Here is a 17,555-nt window from a genome sequence, read left to right on the forward strand (position 1 = left end):
TGTTTGGATGGGAGACCACCAAGGAATACCAGGGTCAATATGCAGAGGCGGGCAATGGCAAACTGCCTCTGAATGTCTCTTGCCTTGAAAACTCTCTGGGGTCACCATAAATTTGCTGCAACTTGACAGCAAAAAACAAACAAACAAAACCTACAGTTTATTGGGCAGCCTGAATTTCAACACAACAATAAATCAAAGTTTAATTTAACTTAAATAAATTACATATTCCCAGTTTCTGCTTTTTAAAACTTTATGGAGGGAGCAGAGAAGGGGGTTGGGGTTCCTTAGAGCATCAAAGCATGTTACAAGTTATCAAAGATTTCAGGTTTTCACGGCTGGTAACATCATTAGGCTTTGTAGAATCTTTTGGGCTCAAGTGCCGTGTTCTACTGGAGAAAGTTTTCCTTCCAGACGTTTCGTTCTCATCTGCGGAGAACATCCTCAGTGGCGTTGCAGCCGGAGCAGGCGCTCTGACCTTCTTGGCTGCAGCCCGAAAGATTCTACAAACCCTAATCATGTTACAAGTGCACCTCAAACAAACAACGGCTGAAAATTCTATATAAAACTTTTTGGATTCCTCTTTACAGGCATTCTTTGTCACCACATCTATTCTCCTCAGCCAATTTAGGTGGCTTTCTGCCTAAACTCTCATCACCAGGAAGGCATCACCCAGCTCCATAGGTCAGGGGTGGCCAACAGTAGCTCCCCAGATGTTTTTTGCCTACAACTCCCATCAGCCCCAACCATTGGCCATGCTGGCTGGGGCTGATGGAAGTTGTAGGCAAAAAACATCTGGAGAGCTACTGTTGGCCATCCCTGCAATAGGTCTTTCTTCTTACTCCCTGTAATTCAATTACAAACTTATAGCCATCAGTTGAGCCTGCACAAAGTCTTGAACTGATGCAGAGCCTGTTTTGATCTTTTGCTCCACAGAGAGTCAGCTGCTACGTACTGATGCCATTAGTCTTCTTGCCTCATTCTTACCTCTGAGCCCTGTGTCATGATGCTCCTTCTGCCCAAAACAGCTGTTATGCCCTCTGTATGCCACTTAGGTTTGCCAGCCCCCAGGTCCCAGTGGGAGATTCCTCAGTTTTGTAGGCTCCTCTCCATCGCTGGCAGCTGGTCAGCAGGGGGAAGCCCTGCCCTAACAGCCACAATGTGCCTTTCTGCCTTGGAAGGCTCAGAAGAAGCTTGGAAACGTGGAAGGTGTGTGCTCCTTAAAATCTCAGTAGGAGCAAGGCTCAATGAGGTTGGGGGGAGCCAGTGGAGCCAAGTGTGTCTGTGAAGCTGTGAGAAAGGAAGAAAGCCCAGTCCCTCTGTTTGTTTTCGCTTCAAGGTGCTGGTTATGAACTTTAAAGCCCTATATGGCTTGGGACCTGTCTACCTCAAGGGTGTGGTCACATGCCACATTAAAAGCGGATGTGCAGTGTTCCAATTTGAACCGCTGAATATTGATTCGACACAGGGCTGATCAGATGAGCATCTAAGAATGCAACTTGTCCCAACATCATCCTGTTGTTGAACAATCAGACATATTGAATGCTATCATGCTCTTTTCTTGGAGCATGCACACAACTGATCAAGCAGATTCAAAGTCGTCTCACTCTCATTCAGTTGCTGAGCAATCATATGATGATTCCTGCTGTAGTGTTTTCATTAAACATGCACCCAAACTTTGGGAGGTGGGGAATCAAATGTTACTTCAAAGGGAGGAGGGAGTTCTGGGAATTAACGTTGTCGATTCAAACTAGGGGACTGCCAGGAACTACTTTTCTGAAAATGGGCAGTGACAATGAAATTTGAAAACCCTCCACATTGAAAAAATATTTTTTTTCCTGTTCTTCCATTCACATGGATTCTGTGTTGATCAGAGAAGCAGAAGCCTCACCTCAGATTCCCAATGATATGGTTGTGCGCATGTCTCCTGGGACTTTTTTTTTAAAGGTGGGAGGGGTGGAAGGCGGATGCCAACCATCCCAAGGGGCAGTATCCCGCATGAGCTGTCCAAACAGGAATAACCCGAATGTGTGCTGCTTCTGCGGAAAAGGACCAGACTTTCTCTGGTGTCTAATAACACTGACATCAAACCGTGGCAAGTTGGGATGCTGACGAGTTGTATTTGAGGGACAGATGTGGCTGTCTGGATGTGCTAATAAAATCCGAATGGGAACCATGGGTAAGACGGAGCTAAAGGTGCTTGTAAATGCACCTCAAGACCACCTTTCCCCATATGAGCCTCAGAGAGCACTATGATCAAGTTCACAAAATTTTATCATGATCACTGAGCCAAAAGAAGCTTGGCTGTCTACCACTAGAGCTGGAGCCTTTTCGGTGGCAGCCCCTGCTCTGTGGAATGCCCGTCCAGAAAACATCAGAGCCCTGCAGGACTTGCCACAATTCCGCGAGGCCTGCAAGACAGAATTCTTTAAACTGGCATTCAATATCTAATGGGGAGGCGACCACTATTCCACCAGCCCACAGCACTGATACTTGAACTCATCCCAGCATAAATGTAGAGCACCAAATAACATCTAGAGCACCAAATAACATCTAGAGCACCAAATAACATCTAGAGCACCAAATAACATCTAACAACATAATTATATGTAGTGCTAAATAAGAACTAAAAATAATGCCATCTTGGATTCTAGGGATTGTAACTGAAACTGTATGAAATGATTGTAATGATTTCATTGCAATTCTGTTTTTAATACTATGTTGTTTTAACTGCTGTTAGCCGTCCTCAGCCCGTCAGGGGAGGGTGGGTTACAAATATAATAAAATAAAGAAATTACATTTCTTTCAGAAGTCATTTGCATGGTAAAGAGTAGACGAGAACCTTTCATTTCCTGTGTTAGTCTGAAGAAGTTAATGGAAACTAACTGTTGATTACATTCAGCAACTCCTGTGAGTAAATTGCCCCATTGAGATCAGATCACAAAAGTGTGTGCTTGCAAACTACATTTATTTTGGCGGCTTTGTGTGTGTGTGTGTGTGTGTGTGTGTGTGTGTGGTACCTTTCATTTAGTGGAAACATTTAGTGGAAGTGCAGCCAGCTGCTGGAGGTCAGGAAATGAAGACTGTATTCAAGGGAACGGCACTGCTGTATTTTTATTTATTTATTTTAGGGAATGGGAGATTTTCCTGGTTCCATCCCCAATGCCTCCTGGCTCCACCCCCAAAGTCTCCAGATATTTTCTGAGCCAGACTTGGCAACCCTAATGCTACTGCATCTCTTTCCAATTCAGTTTCCAAGTCTACCACTGTCCTTTCCATTTCCATATAATATAGCCTGCCTCTGTTTACTCACATGTCTCTGTGGATCCAGTCAAGATTATCTCTTTCTAAATGGCCTATGCTTCAGGAACTGACCATTTTGTTCCTTCAAGAGCCAGGCATGTTTACTTAATAAAAACATCATTTAGCCACTCACCCACTATTTAAACCCTTTACAATCAATTCTGAATGGGGAAGAAGTTGGTTTTGTGATTGATTCAGAAGGTTGGCCAATCAGTTCTGTGCACCCTGGTCTCGAAACAGAAAAGATGGTTTTGTGCTGGCACAAAGACAGCTGATTTGTTCTTTGTAAATGTGTGAAAAACAGACCAGACTTTTTTTTTATTCTGGGAAGACGCCTGCACATATGGAAGGGTGCATGCTCCCATGTTTAGCTAGTTCAGAGCCTAAAAGTAGTAGAACAGTCTGACAAAACTAGAGCAGATTTTGGTGCAACTCACTGGAAACTTCCTCTGCATAAGCCTAATTGCAATAGTTTCAAGATGTGGAGGTGTGTGTGTGGGAGGGATTCTATTAAATGATTTGTGTGCCTTTTGTCACATGGAGATTCTTTTATTGAATTAGCCCCAGGCTGTCAACAGAAAAGTAGCCACAAGAACTGATACAGAAATACCAGATAGGTCATAAAGTCAGTAACGTACCATCCCACGAAATAAAAGATGCACTAGAATGCTAAAATACTTAAAATCACCCAGATCTTCAGTTCTCATGCGTACAAAAGACGCTGAACAGAAAAACACATTTTTACAACTCCCCATCCTTTTAAAAACTTGTGCAATGTTCAAGACAATGCTGCTAATGTAGTGACAGTCTTTACAACTTTATGAGGCTGCTATCACATTTTGTCCTTGGAAACTAATTTTGGTGCATCCCCATATTGCCAGTCAATTACAATATTAAAGTGGATGCAAGACACTTCGGCAGCATTTTTGTTAACTGTACAGCTATATCCATCAGCTAGAGCTGCCAGCTTTTATTTGGCTCACACTATGTAGATGCTGAAGATTTAAAATAGTGACGCCTTTGTGAACACTCTGAGCGGGAATGACATTTTATATACATGCATTTTATACATTGCACTTTGGACTAACTCCTGCTAGACTGCATCCATTAGCAAGACTAACAAGGTTGGCTTGTATAGAGAAAATATATAAAAGAGGCTATTCAGTACAGATTTTAAAGGTGGAGGTGCAGTAAATTGATCACACATTATTTCTATATTATAAATGTGTGTCATTATGTAAAGCTTTCCCTAGATGTGTTGGTGACAGAGCAGTCTTCTTCTGTCAGAGAAAACTTTCATCTGACAGAATTCCCCCCCCCCCCCCATTTGATGATCCAACCCTGTGTGTTTCAAAATATACATATTCATTAACTGTATGTAAATGCCACAAACCTGATGCTTTGTGAGGTACAGTTCCAAGTAGAGGGATGTTTACAGTTGGGTCAGCCATTATGCTTTTATCCAATGAGCGCAAAGACAGGAACTCATAAAAGTATTCAGCCTATAAGAAAATATGTTTAAAAGAAATGTTTATTCCGATTGCCTCACTTTGTGTCATTTAGCATATTATACTGAAGAAAGGGCATAATGTTGTTTATACATTTCAGTCTATTTACAGGTGTTTTCATTTTTACTGCTATTCTAAAACATTTCACAAAATTTTAAATAAAGATCAAAGACTAGAAAAAAGACCATACAAATAAATTTAAAGCAGAGGGCCTGTTGTTTCCCCCCTCCTATGGAATTTTATTGCAACTGAGGGGTTTTTTAATTGGGGGAAACAGAACAGGGCAGATGCCCCCTTTCCCATATCTATATTTGGGGAGTGCTTTTGCAGCTGAAGTACCTGTTTGGGGAATCTCATCAAGGCTCCCTTGATTTAACTAGACTTGAAATTCTGTGGAATTTATGTAGCTATGAAACAAATAAATTATTTACAAACTGCCGAACTGTCCATTTTTTGCCATTCAGATTTTGAATACAAATTTAATTTAAAATTCAATTTGAACTTATTGGCATTTCTTGATTAAATTGGCAGGCGTCAAATATGAAAGCTTACAAGCTATCAAATAAGAAATACCATTACAGTAATACTAAATACTACCAGGGCTGTCTTAACGCATGGGCCTGATGGGCACTTGCCCGTGGGCCCCACGAGCATAGGGGCCCCATACTAATCTGTGTATGATGCAGTACTTATCGACAATTTACATTTTTATTCCTGTGAGTAGTTGTCATAGGGGCCCAGTACACTGCTTTGCCCGGGGCCCATAATGCTGTTAAGATGGCCCTGAATACTACTACAGTTGCCCCAGTGGCAACGGATAAGAGATTGGGGGGGAGCAGGGGCTTATGTCAGTGGTATCATCCATAGCATGACCTGGAAATATCTTCACTCTGGGAGGTGACACTCTAGGCTAGAGTCTCTAGCATTCATCCAAAATTCTATGGGGTTTTTTTTATGGAGAATGCTACAATTTGTAGAGAATGCTATAGCATTGCCTGATAGGCTTCCCAATCCCCAGGTCCCAGCGGGGGATCCCCTGTTTTTACAGGCTTCCCCCCTGCCCCCAGCCAGCTGGCCGGCAGGGGAAGCCCCGCCCCCACAGTCACCATGTAGTTTTAGAGCTCCTGTAGGTTTAGAAACCTGCAAACAGGTCCATTTTTAAAATGTGTGCCTTTAAGGCTGAGCAGGAAGCAGGAAGGGCTTCATGGGAAATGGTCAGTAACAGTTTCATTGGAGAAGGGCCCCTCCCTTTGTTTTGCTTTCATTTTCAGAGCAAGTAAAGTTCTGCAGGAACAAGACCCAGTAAGTATGTGTGTGTGTGTGAGAGGGAAGGGGCAGGGGATTCCCTGGTTTGGAGGCCCTCCCCCCACTTTAGAAAGTGAGGGTGGGGAAGGGAAATGTCTACTGGGCACTCTATTATTCCCTATGGAGAACGATTCCCCTAGGGAATAATGGGGAATTGATCCACGAGTATTGGGGGCTCTGGGGGGGTATTTTTTGAGGTAGAGGCACCAAATTTTTAGTATAGCATCTAGTGCCTCTACCCAAAATACCCACCCAAGTTTCAAATCTCCTATAAAGTGGGAGAACTAGTAACCATGATTAGCAGTTATCTATCAAATATAACTAACAGGTATGAGATACTGAAATTAAATATGGAAGGGAGGCATCAAATAAAATGGAGATGTGATATAGATACCAAATATTTGATGAATTCATGGCAGCCATGCTGTTGGCTTTCTATCACACAGTTTGCACACTCAAAAATTAAGAAGGAAAACAGAAGAAAGCTTAGAGAGTTCTGAAGAAAGCAACTTGGTGAGGCATACCACTGAAGCATAAAGTTCCCAGTCTCTAAGTAGCACAATAATATAACTAGGAGCCATGGCAAAAGAATATCTAGAAAAACAACAGAACACTGTGTGCAATATGTATCTATAATGCTACATATATTGGAAAAATAAATTTATTAAATATATCAACTTGTCTGTGTCTCAATCATTAATATTATCCACTTGTCTATCACAATGAGGTACTTTGTAGTCTGCAACCGCACACACTAAAATAATGCACTTTTAATGCACTTTCCAACTGGATTTTACTGTGTGAACTGGCAAAATCCAGCTGGGAAGTGCTTTGAAAGTGGATTGAAAATGTATTATTTAGTGTGTGCGGTTGCAGAGTCTCATGTAGTTATTTCGATGTTGGAAGGAAATACAAATCTTACAAAACAGTAAAAAATCTATTTCAAAATGCTTTTACATAATGGAACGCTGAAGCTCAATATTTTTGCCAATTTCAAAGGTCATGCTCCTTTTGAAATTGAAAGGAGCACAACTTTTGAAATTGGCAAAAATATTGTATTTCTTTATGATGTATTTCCTTCTGATATCGAAGTAACTATATGAGACTATGACTCCAAAGTATCTCCATGAGAGTCCGATTACAGAGCAATGCGGATCTTCAGGAGCCAGCAAAATGGCGAGTCAATGGAATATACATAATGAAATGTAAACCCTTGAAAAAGGATTATTTTGTCTGAAATGAACTATATAGTTACTATTCATCTGAAAGGTTACATTTATGGATATCATTGCTTTTTGCTTGAATGATTGTGTTTAGAATTGAAAATTCCAAATATTGTTACTTCAGTGTATTATCAGATGGATTATGTGAATATTGTGATATAGACAAGTTGATAATATTAATGATTGAGAGACAGACAAGTTCATATATTTAATAAATTTATTTTCCCAATATATTTAGTGTTATAGATATATATTGCACTCTGTGTTTTTTGTTTTTATAGAGAGTCACTAAGTGGTGGCTGGAGATCTCCTGGAATTACAACTGCTGTCCAGGTAAAAAGGTATCAGTTCCCATTAAAAAAAATGGCTGCTTTGGAAGGTGGACTCAATGGCATTATAGCCCACTAAGGTCTCTCCTCCCAACCCCCCCACCCCAGACTCCACTCCCAAAATCTTCAGGAGTTTCACAATCAAGAACTGGCAACCCTACTCAAGCGTCACTACTAATGGTTATACTTTCTTTCCCCCACATATCCATACACCTGACATCTTTCAGAGAACATCTTAAGCAGGTCTACTCAGAATCCTATTCTGGTCTATTCAGTGGGTCTTACTCCCAGGAAAGTGTTCTTAGGATTGCACTTTCAACACTTCACAATAGGCATAATGACAAACTGAAGTCCCTTCTAGCTTGACATGGAGGGTTTCTGCTAATTTCTCCTAAACCATCCTGAAGAAATTTCTAACTTCCTGGAGCAATTTTTGAGAGGAATGGGGGCTACACTGGGAAGGCAAAGATGGCAACGCCTCATGCTTCAATGAAAGCTCTATTTGCAGGGCTCTGAAACCAATCCTTGGCAAGTAAGTGGAATCGGGTCAAATATAGGATGTTCCTCTTAGTGGAAGATGTTTTGAAAAGATCAAATACAAAGTGGGAGGGTAGCAAAATGTGAGTTCAGAGATGGACTACAGCAATACTTAAGGCTCGGTTTTAATAACAGGATTTTATTTAATGTGGAATAACAAAATGACCATACAGTTTAGTTTATGCACAGTTGTTTTTTTAAACAAAATCATCTGTTCAGGAAAAAAAATAATGGTTTTGTTCCCTGCAGACCCTCACAAAGCCATGGCAACACAGCTACTGCCATACTGTCTGTTTTTCTTTGTTTAGCTTTGATGTTTTAATTATATCTAAAAACAGGTTATAATGGATTCTGTGATTAAAACAACATGTTCTTAGTAGTAGGAAAACAACAATTGGTGAGTCAACCAAAATAACTCCACACTCATCTTTCAAGCATAGTGGCATTTATTGTGTGCTGCCCCCTCCATAAGACTCAGTGCTTAAGTACAGAGGACTATTTAACATTATTTGTATCTCTTGCACAAGTGAGGTCTTTTGTTTTATTAGAGTTCTGCACAAGTGAATCCAGAGAGGTGAGTGGGACAATTGGTGAGGTGAGAGCCAGTTTGGTGTAGTGGTTAGGTGTGCAGACTCTTATCTGGGAGAAATGGATTTGATTTCCCACTCCTCCACTTGCACCTGCTGGAATGGCCTTGGGTCAGCCATAGCTCTGGCAGAGGTTGTCCTTGAAAGGGCAGCTGCTGTGAGAGTCCTCTCAGCCCTACCCACCTCACAGGGTGTCTGTTATGGGGGAGGAAGATAAAGGAGATTGTGAGCCACTCTGAGACTCAGATTTGGAGTGGAGGGCAAGATATAAATCCAATATCATTTTCTTCAATTCAAATTCCCCCTTTTCTATATCCCTATAATGTTGCCAACTCTAGGTTAGGAAACTCAAGAGAGATTTGAGGGTAGAACCTGGGAAGGGTGGGGTTAAGAACATAAGAGACCTGCTGGATTAGATCAACAGTCCATCATCCTGTCTCATACAGTGGTCAACCAGTTCTTCTGGACAGCCAACAAGAAGGCCCAGAGGCCAATGCCTTCCCAGTTCCCCTGATGTTGCTTCCTGGCTCCAGGATTCAGAGGGTTACTGCCTCTGAATGTGGAGGCTCTCCTCAGTCACCATAGCTTGTAACCACTGACAGACGTATATTCCATGAATCAATCTAATCTCCTTTTAAAGCTGTTGATTCCTGTGGCCATCACTACATCCTCTGGCAGCAAATTCCACATTTTAATAACTCTCTTGTAAAGTAGTATTTATTTTTGTCTGAATTTGGGGAGGGGAAGGATCCAGCAGGATATAATGCCTTGGAGGCCACTTTCCAAAGCCACCATTTTCTCCAGGGGAACTGATCTCTAGTCTGAAGCTCAGCTGTAATTCTGGGAAATCTTCAACCCTACACCTTCCACATGGTTCCCTGTAGAACTCTAAAATAATAACATAAACAACTTTCATTTCCCAATAAGACATATATTGAAGGTATTTTGGATGCAAGAGCATAGCATCACCGGCTAGCTGTCATTGGCTGGAAAAATGAGCTAACCACAAGGAGCAACTTCTTTACCTCTCTGTTGTTATTTATGTATTATGTATTTCAAATACTTATTGCCTCCTTTTCTGCTGAGCACCTCAGGGCCAATGTGCCTATGTGGATATTTCCCAAAAGAAGCATGTGTGGTATGCAAATGATACATGTCTGGAATTCCATTATAGACCTATAAATAGGGGAAGGGATGCAATTAGCTTGTGAGCCTTATACCATTCGTGCCTGGCTTAAAAGCTGGATGTGAGATTCATTAAGACTCTCTATTAGGAGAAGAAACTAAAGGCAAAGCCAAGCCAAAAATGAGATGGGTGCAAAAAAGGCATCTAGTTCAGTTCCCTATCCCCAAACATACCATTTACCAAGAAGGGCTTGTGCTGCGGTATATGATGTGGTAACAGTGTTTATTCTTAGCCATGATTCACCCATGCTCCACCCTTAAAAAACAAAACAAACCCAAGAACCAATGAGCCTTAAAACTAGCAAATGCCAGCATCAAAAGTTTGGTCTTAACAGGCTCACCTGAACAGTAAGTGAGTAGGAGTTTTCCCATCACTCTCAGAACTGTCCCAAAGCCCAGGAAATATTGGGGGGAAAGCCCAAAAATAAGCAGCAGTGGTTACATACTTTTGTGCAACAGCCCACAGACTGGAGAAACTGTTGAGATTAGCAAAGCTGTCATGAGGGTTTGTACAGAGATATATAAATAGTGTTCAAGAGAACTGGTGTGATGGTTGTTGTTGTCAAAACACGTCACAAATACACTGAAAACTCCCAAATAAGAAAGCCTTGCCATGTTATTGTCATATAATGTAAGACAGAAGATTCCTAGGTAAGGTTGCCAATGTCCCCCACAACACACTAGCAGGGCTTTTTTGGGGGGGGGGGAGTGGTGAACAGAGTTCTGGAACTTCTTAGTGGAAACAAAATTCTCAAAAATGTTTAAAAGTTCATGAGGGGGCACCCGTGTATTTCTCTTTCATTTCCCTCTTGAGAGTTCTGACACCTCTTTTTCCAGGAAAAAAAAAGGCCTGCACACTAGTAATCAGCTTTTCAATTGTATTTCTTCCTGCACCAGAAGAGTGGTTGAAGAAAAGGTAACCAGTTTTGCTCACACATTTGTAGAATGTTATTATGGAATCACAAGATTACAATTTCATTTTGAAGAACAAAATCAGCACTGGCCAAATGAGGCGATACACTCAAATTTAAGGTTATTATTTTGCCAGTACTACTTTGAAGTAGATTTGGAGCAATGGATCCTGAGAATTATTCGTAAGACGTTTGAGCAATATCCTGTTTCATTAAAGAGGGATATGTCAAGGTGCTTCATCTTTCAGTGATGGAAGCCAGCCTGATGTGATGAGAGAAGAGTTCACAGCCTTTCAATAGGCTTAATTCACCTCTTTTAATGGTAGGAAACATGAATCGGACATGCAAGCGCACTCTGACCATACTTCAAACTGGCAAGCTTTTGTTCTTAAGGCTCAGAAGACATCTTTGAAGTTGGGGATAAAACTCCTCTAACAAGCCATTACCAAAGAACAACCTTTTGATTATGATCTCATGAAAGTATAATCAATAGCTTACATAAGTGAAAAGTGTGGCTAAAAGCAAGGGTCTTGTAATTGGACCTTTATTGGTTTCACATGTTTCTCTACTGTCTTCAGTTTGCACTCTTGTATAATAAATACCCCCCCCACACGCACACACATTTAAACCCTTCTATAAAAGCAATCAAACTTCAGCAGCTACTGCCAGCCATGAACTTATTCAGGTCATAAAGAAGGGTTCCACTGCATCTTTTAGGCAAGAAGAACTGTTGGTGAAAGCCAGTCTCTAATAAATTTCAACTCAGTGAAGTAAAATTCAAAAGTCCTTAGGAAATGAAAAGAGACAAAGTATTGTGCTACCTACATTTGGGGAAATATATATTAGTATTATGGACATACAAGTGGGGGCTTGCAATAAATTGCAGAAGAAGGGGACTATTTGTTATTGATTAAAAAGACCCGGTTGGGATGATTAAAATGGTGAAGAATTTTTGTACAAACTCGGCTCTTAACACTGTGTAACAGAACTGCTTCCAAGTAGCTCATAAGACAAGGTTTGAGTTTCCTGTTGTACACCCCTCACAAGAATTTGGAGGGATTATTAAAATGCCCACATAGGGATAAAAAGTTCTGTCTATCCACTTTCCCCATACCATACATTATTTGTACATCTCATACCATGTCACCCTTAGTACTTTTTTCAAAATGAAAAAAAAAAAAACGCAAACACTTCAACTTTTCATGCTGCCATCCATTAATCCTTTTGACTGCCATTTTCTGCATCTTATGAAGGGGTTTTTTTTCTGAGGGAATGTGCTGGAACAGGCTTCTGGAGCCTCTTTGTGGAAACAGAATTATCAAAAAATGTTTAAAAGTTCATATGTATTTCTCCTTAATTTTCCTCCTCAGAGTTCTGGCACCTGTTTCCCCAGAAAAAAAGCCCTGATCGTATCCAACTCTATACTATCCCCTTCAAGATAGTTTGGATTATGTGGCAGAATTTATTTTAAGTTGGCCCTCTTTATGATCTTAGCCATACTCTCTATGGAATGGACAACAAGAGTTCTGAGAGCTCTTCAGCTCTAAGCTCTCTTAAGCCTCTATATTTCTCTCCGAGAAATGCCTAAATGGGAAATCTAGGTTAGTGGGTAAAAGTTCATAAACTGTCTCAAGCCAGGAAAGCCTTATTTGGTATGATCTTTGTATGGTATGGCAGGAAGCAAGGGAACTAGCCATTTGTATAAGTAAAAGGTAAGAGTGAACTGAGGGCAATGTTTTGAGTTGGCAGTATAATTGTTAATATTAAAATGCAGCTAGAGAATTTTTGGAATTCATAACATCAGATGCTATCTGATAAGGTAGAAATAGTGAGATGGTCCAAACAGGGCCTTTTTTGTAGAAAAAGCCTAGCAGGAACTCATTTTCATATTAGGTCACACCCCTTGACATCACTATTGTTTAGCATAGGACTTTTTTGCAGAAAAAGCCCAGCAGAAGCTCATTTGCATATTAGGCCACACCCTCTGATGCCAAGCCAGCCAGAACTGTGTTCCTGCTAAAAAAAACCCCTGGCTCCAAGCCTTTATAAGCTCTGGACTATTGGACACAAGGTGCTGATCTGCACCAGAGTTTGCTGCACTGTGCTGGATCATGCCAAGCTAACTGGAACTTAAGACTCTGGGCTGCCCTGCAGAGACAGTTTCTCTGCTGGACAATCTAAGAGGATAGACAGCCTTTGCTGATTTTAAGGCATCTCCTGTTTGAGGCCTCAAACATAGCCTAATGCTCAACCTTAGCATATAGAGCATGGCTCTAATATAAACTTAGAACTTGGAATTTAGGTTTTTACTGAAATAACTCTTTTAACAGGTATTAGATTATAGACAAGGGTAAACTATCAACAATGTGGGTAGAGTTCATCTGATTATTAAATGCATAACCTTCTATTATATCCAGAACTAAACTACTGATATTTTCTGTTTTGCCTTCTGAATTTTTGTGTCCTTAAGCCTTCCGTTTGGAGTCGAGTGGAATAAAGTTTATCTGCATTGTTTGTATATGGATTATTGTTTGGGTTATCTAAATCCTACTTCAGATTAGAGTCATACACAATATTCTAAATGGGGCAAGACCCTTTGTATAAAGGCATAATGGATATTTTACTTTCAGTGTGTTTCCCGTACATCAGTTGCTTTGCCGCTGCTGCAGACTGAGTTTATGTTTTCCTCAATCTATTCCTCATGAACCCAATATCTCTTTTCTACATAATTAAACTTCAGTTCAGATGCTTAATGTATACATGGATTTGAGTCTTTGTGCCTCAATGTGCACTATTTTCATTTCATTGACTCGTTTGTCAGTTGTTGCCCTTTCACTGGTGCAGTCTGATAGGGTCTGGGCCTGGAAGTCATGTTGACATCTGTTGAGTGACCCTTACTGGGGTCCTGGAGGATATTCAGAGAGGTGGCTGAATGAAGTCTGCCCCTGTCCTCCAGACTTGGTATTCTGAGAGTTCCCCCATCCAAGTACTAATCAGAGTAGACCCTACTTAGCTTCTGAGATATTATGAGATTGGGCTTGCTTGGGCAGGTCAGGGCAGCACACAATGGACCTTTGTTGAGCACTTTGCATTTACAACAGAAGGACTAACTGATTTAGGAAGCCTTATTTCCTTTTCATGACATCATCCAACCGCCAAGAGAAAAAGGTTTCCATGGTTATGCTGAGCAGGTGGTTAAAGGACTGAACCACACTAGAATATGAACCCCAGGGCCATCAGGCTCCAGAGGGGATCATGGCACATTCAGTGGGAAGTGCTTCCACAACAGCCATGTTTGACAAAAATCAATCTATTGCAGATATATGCAAGACTGCTGTTTGGGCTTCAGTGACAATGTTCATCAGGTACTACAAGATGGACTCTGCTGCTATAGTTGACAGAGCATTTGGGTGGTAAGTCCTACAGCAAGTAATTGAGTCTGAATGTTCTCTCTGTAAGTGGCAGTCATTCATTCCCACCCTGAATCAGATTAGCTTTGTAACATCCAAATCATATCTCAGTGTCCTCCTCACCCCTGAGAGAGAATGGAACATTGACCTTACCATAAAGGTTCCTTCTCGAGCTCAAGGAAGACACCTATTTAGAGCAGCTTTTTCATATTTTATGCTTTCATAAGGGATGACTGACTGCCAATATCAATGTTCATCATCTTTTCTTATAGTTCATCTTTGCCTGAATGTTTGTGTCAAAGGGTTCTGAAGGCTTTGTTTGTCTATTTGTTTAATACACATTAGGGCCTGTGGTAAGCTGCAGAAATCTTCAGACTAATGGGTGGGCTTGTCCTCCTTCCTAAGGTGGAAAATGTAATACATTTCTTATCTTCGAGGACTGTGGGAAGAGGAACCCAAACCTATCAGAGTCCTTCACGGTAAGTACAATGTTTTGATCTCTGTTATGGCAGAAGAGCTGCTGACAAGGGAATTAAGCATCTCTAGCACACTGTTAAGGTTTCATTTACACATTTCTCTGTTTCTCTAGGTCAACTATCTTCATATCAAAGAAGCAAACAAGTTATCCTATCTTTTAAGGAGGTGGAACTTTGAAATCCTAGGTCTCTCTTGTTTGTGAATGAGATCTTTAGAGAAGCCACAACCCTGTAACACAAGATGTGGCTACAGAGAACCTGCAACCCCAGTTGTACCTATATTTCAGAGCTTGGCAGGTGTAAGAAAAGATCAAAAGTCCATCTAGCCCCATATCCTCTTTCCAGTAGCAGCCAGCCAAATATTTCTGGGAAAGCCACATGCAATCCATGAAGGCATTGCTATTTGCTCCCTAGAAACCTATTTGTCTCTGAACCTGGAGATTCCATTTAGTTTAACAACTGACAGACTATCCATAAATGCATCTAGTCCTCTTTTTATTAACTTTTAAAATGTTGACCTTTTAATAGCGTCTGATACTTCTCTATGATTTTGAATCCTAGAGGGGGCTGGAGGACTTGTCATTTTTCCCTTCTCATAATGGCACCGTCCTTTACCTTCCTTCCTTTCTTGACACAAAGACTCGTTTTCTATGGTTATGAAGTCTCACGTTGTTTCAATGACGACACTTCCTGTATTATAATCACCAGCTCAGCCGATCTTCTGGGAGGAGCTTTCTATTCGAACTGCTGGTATTCGTCAGCCAAAGTAAATCCCCTCAGAACTTCACATGCATTGCTTGGCCCCCTACCTACCTGGAAAGGGTAGGCAGCAGGTGTTGAAGTCACTTCTCTGCCCGTCTGCTGAAGAGCAGCTCAATCCTCCATGACCAAAACCGGAAGCCACATCTAGTCCTCTTTTTAACATTATGTAATCCAGTGGACATCTAGACATCCTGTGGCAGTGCATTAATTATTCAGTAATGGGAAGCATGCTGTACTTGTCCAGCATCAGATCCTGGGACAGTGCACTGGGGAAGCTGGAAGTAAGACTAACCAGCAGGCCCAAGCCCACTGAGGTGCCCAGGGCCTTCTCTACAGAATGTTTGCATCATACGTAGCCCAAATCCTATTGAAGGCTAACATATGCCTGTGGTGAGGAGTGCTATTTTAGGACAGGGTGGCCAAACTTGCTGAACATATGATATGAGCCACATAGAATATGGTCTTTTTCACACAGCCTAAGTATTCCAGCATGGCAGCTGGCCAATTACTGAAGAGTAACAGGTTTCTGCTGTAATTTCAGACAGACCTGATTCAGTAACTGGCTGCTACCGGAATACTGTTCATACAGTCCCACAGCTGTCCCGGCACTGAGGTGTGCCTGAATCATTATTAATGAAGAGCAGCTTCCTCCAATTTTCAACCCCTCTTTCTGGGTTGAAATCGCTACAGCATGTTGTGTGAAATGCCCCTATATGTCAGATGTTTGAGAGCTGTAAGACATGAAAGTTAGAGGAAGGAAGAAAAGAAGGAAGGAAGGAAATAGATGGGTGAAGGGAGGAGAGTTGGAAAAAAGCAACTTTAACCTTAAATGCATTATCCAAGCCGCTACTGGTTGGCTTGGTGAAATGATTTAAAGAGACAAATGCCTTCTCCAAGCTGGTTGACAGGGTAGTGGGGGCTTCAAGAGCCACACAATATGTATGAAAGAACCACATGTGGCTCTTGAGCCACAGCTTGGCCGCCCCTGTTCTAGGAGATAAGACCTTCCTGAAAGAGTTTGGCTTTTTGTTACAGAGGAAGCATTCTGTATCTGAGCCATGTACTTTGGCAGTGGTGGTGCTTCCTGCTATCTCTGGGACTTGTATGGTGGTAAAGGTAGGAAACACAGAGTGTCTAGTGAGGAATCATCATATTTGTTATGAAGGAAGATTATTGGAATCAAGGTATAGAAAAAAGCAAGCTGCCACTACAGGTATTTCTTCATTGGTTTTCTCAGTGGTTGTTTCCTGTGAGGGCCCATGAAGAAAAGCTCTGCCACTCTCAGGACTGCTGATGTACCATGACTTCTGTTTTGAAGCAGAATCCCAGTCCTGGCCCATGACACTGCCTACTTGCTTGCTGATCCCTGACCTCTTGTATCATCAGGACTTAAAGTGTTCCCCACTGCACTATCTTGCCAGCAGCTGATGGTATAACCCTCAGTCTTGAAGACAACCATTCTAGGAGTGTTGACATACAGCAGTATAGGTAAACATGAATAAACTGAGTCAACTCACTCAAATGGTTCAAGAAGGAAGTGGGATGCCTTAAAGGAAGAGGGAAAATGCATCTCAGGGGCTATGAGAAAGCAGCAAAGTAATCATTGGGTTTAATGAGCAGTAAATTGTAAATTAAATCCACAGAAACCCACAATAAAGGAAGTAGATGCTGAAATATCAAGTAACCCACTGACTGACAACACAATAATTACATGGATTGTTCAAAAACAGCATTTGAATTTACAAATAGATGCATAACCAGAATTCATCTTTATTTTCATGTCACACTGCTCTACAAGAGTATTTTTCATTCATTGTTCAATATAGAATCTACCTGGTTTCTTATTGCTTTTACACAATTCTCTTCTTCCCCCCACAACATGCATTTTTACACGTTTCCTTTCTTTCCCTATTTGTTCTACATTACAACCAAGATCTATCAGATTCCATGGTTGCTTTCCCCACTGAAAATGGGAGGGGAATATGTAGGTGTAAAGGATCCCTGTGTATGTAAGAACATTAA

General features: G+C 41.2%; 1 protein-coding gene across 1 annotated transcript in view; it reads right to left on the minus strand.

Annotated features, from left to right (window-relative positions):
* WIF1 (WNT inhibitory factor 1) overlaps positions 1–17,555 on the minus strand; it is a 72,227-nt gene that overhangs the window by 36,512 nt on the left and 18,160 nt on the right. The window contains exon 3 of the mRNA XM_060244990.1: positions 4,694–4,802. Within this exon, the coding sequence (XP_060100973.1) occupies positions 4,694–4,802 (109 nt within the window). The remainder of the gene's footprint in view (positions 1–4,693; positions 4,803–17,555) is intronic.

Source organism: Heteronotia binoei, chromosome 8 (genome assembly GCF_032191835.1).
Source record: "Heteronotia binoei isolate CCM8104 ecotype False Entrance Well chromosome 8, APGP_CSIRO_Hbin_v1, whole genome shotgun sequence".
Lineage (NCBI taxonomy): Eukaryota > Metazoa > Chordata > Lepidosauria > Squamata > Gekkonidae > Heteronotia > Heteronotia binoei.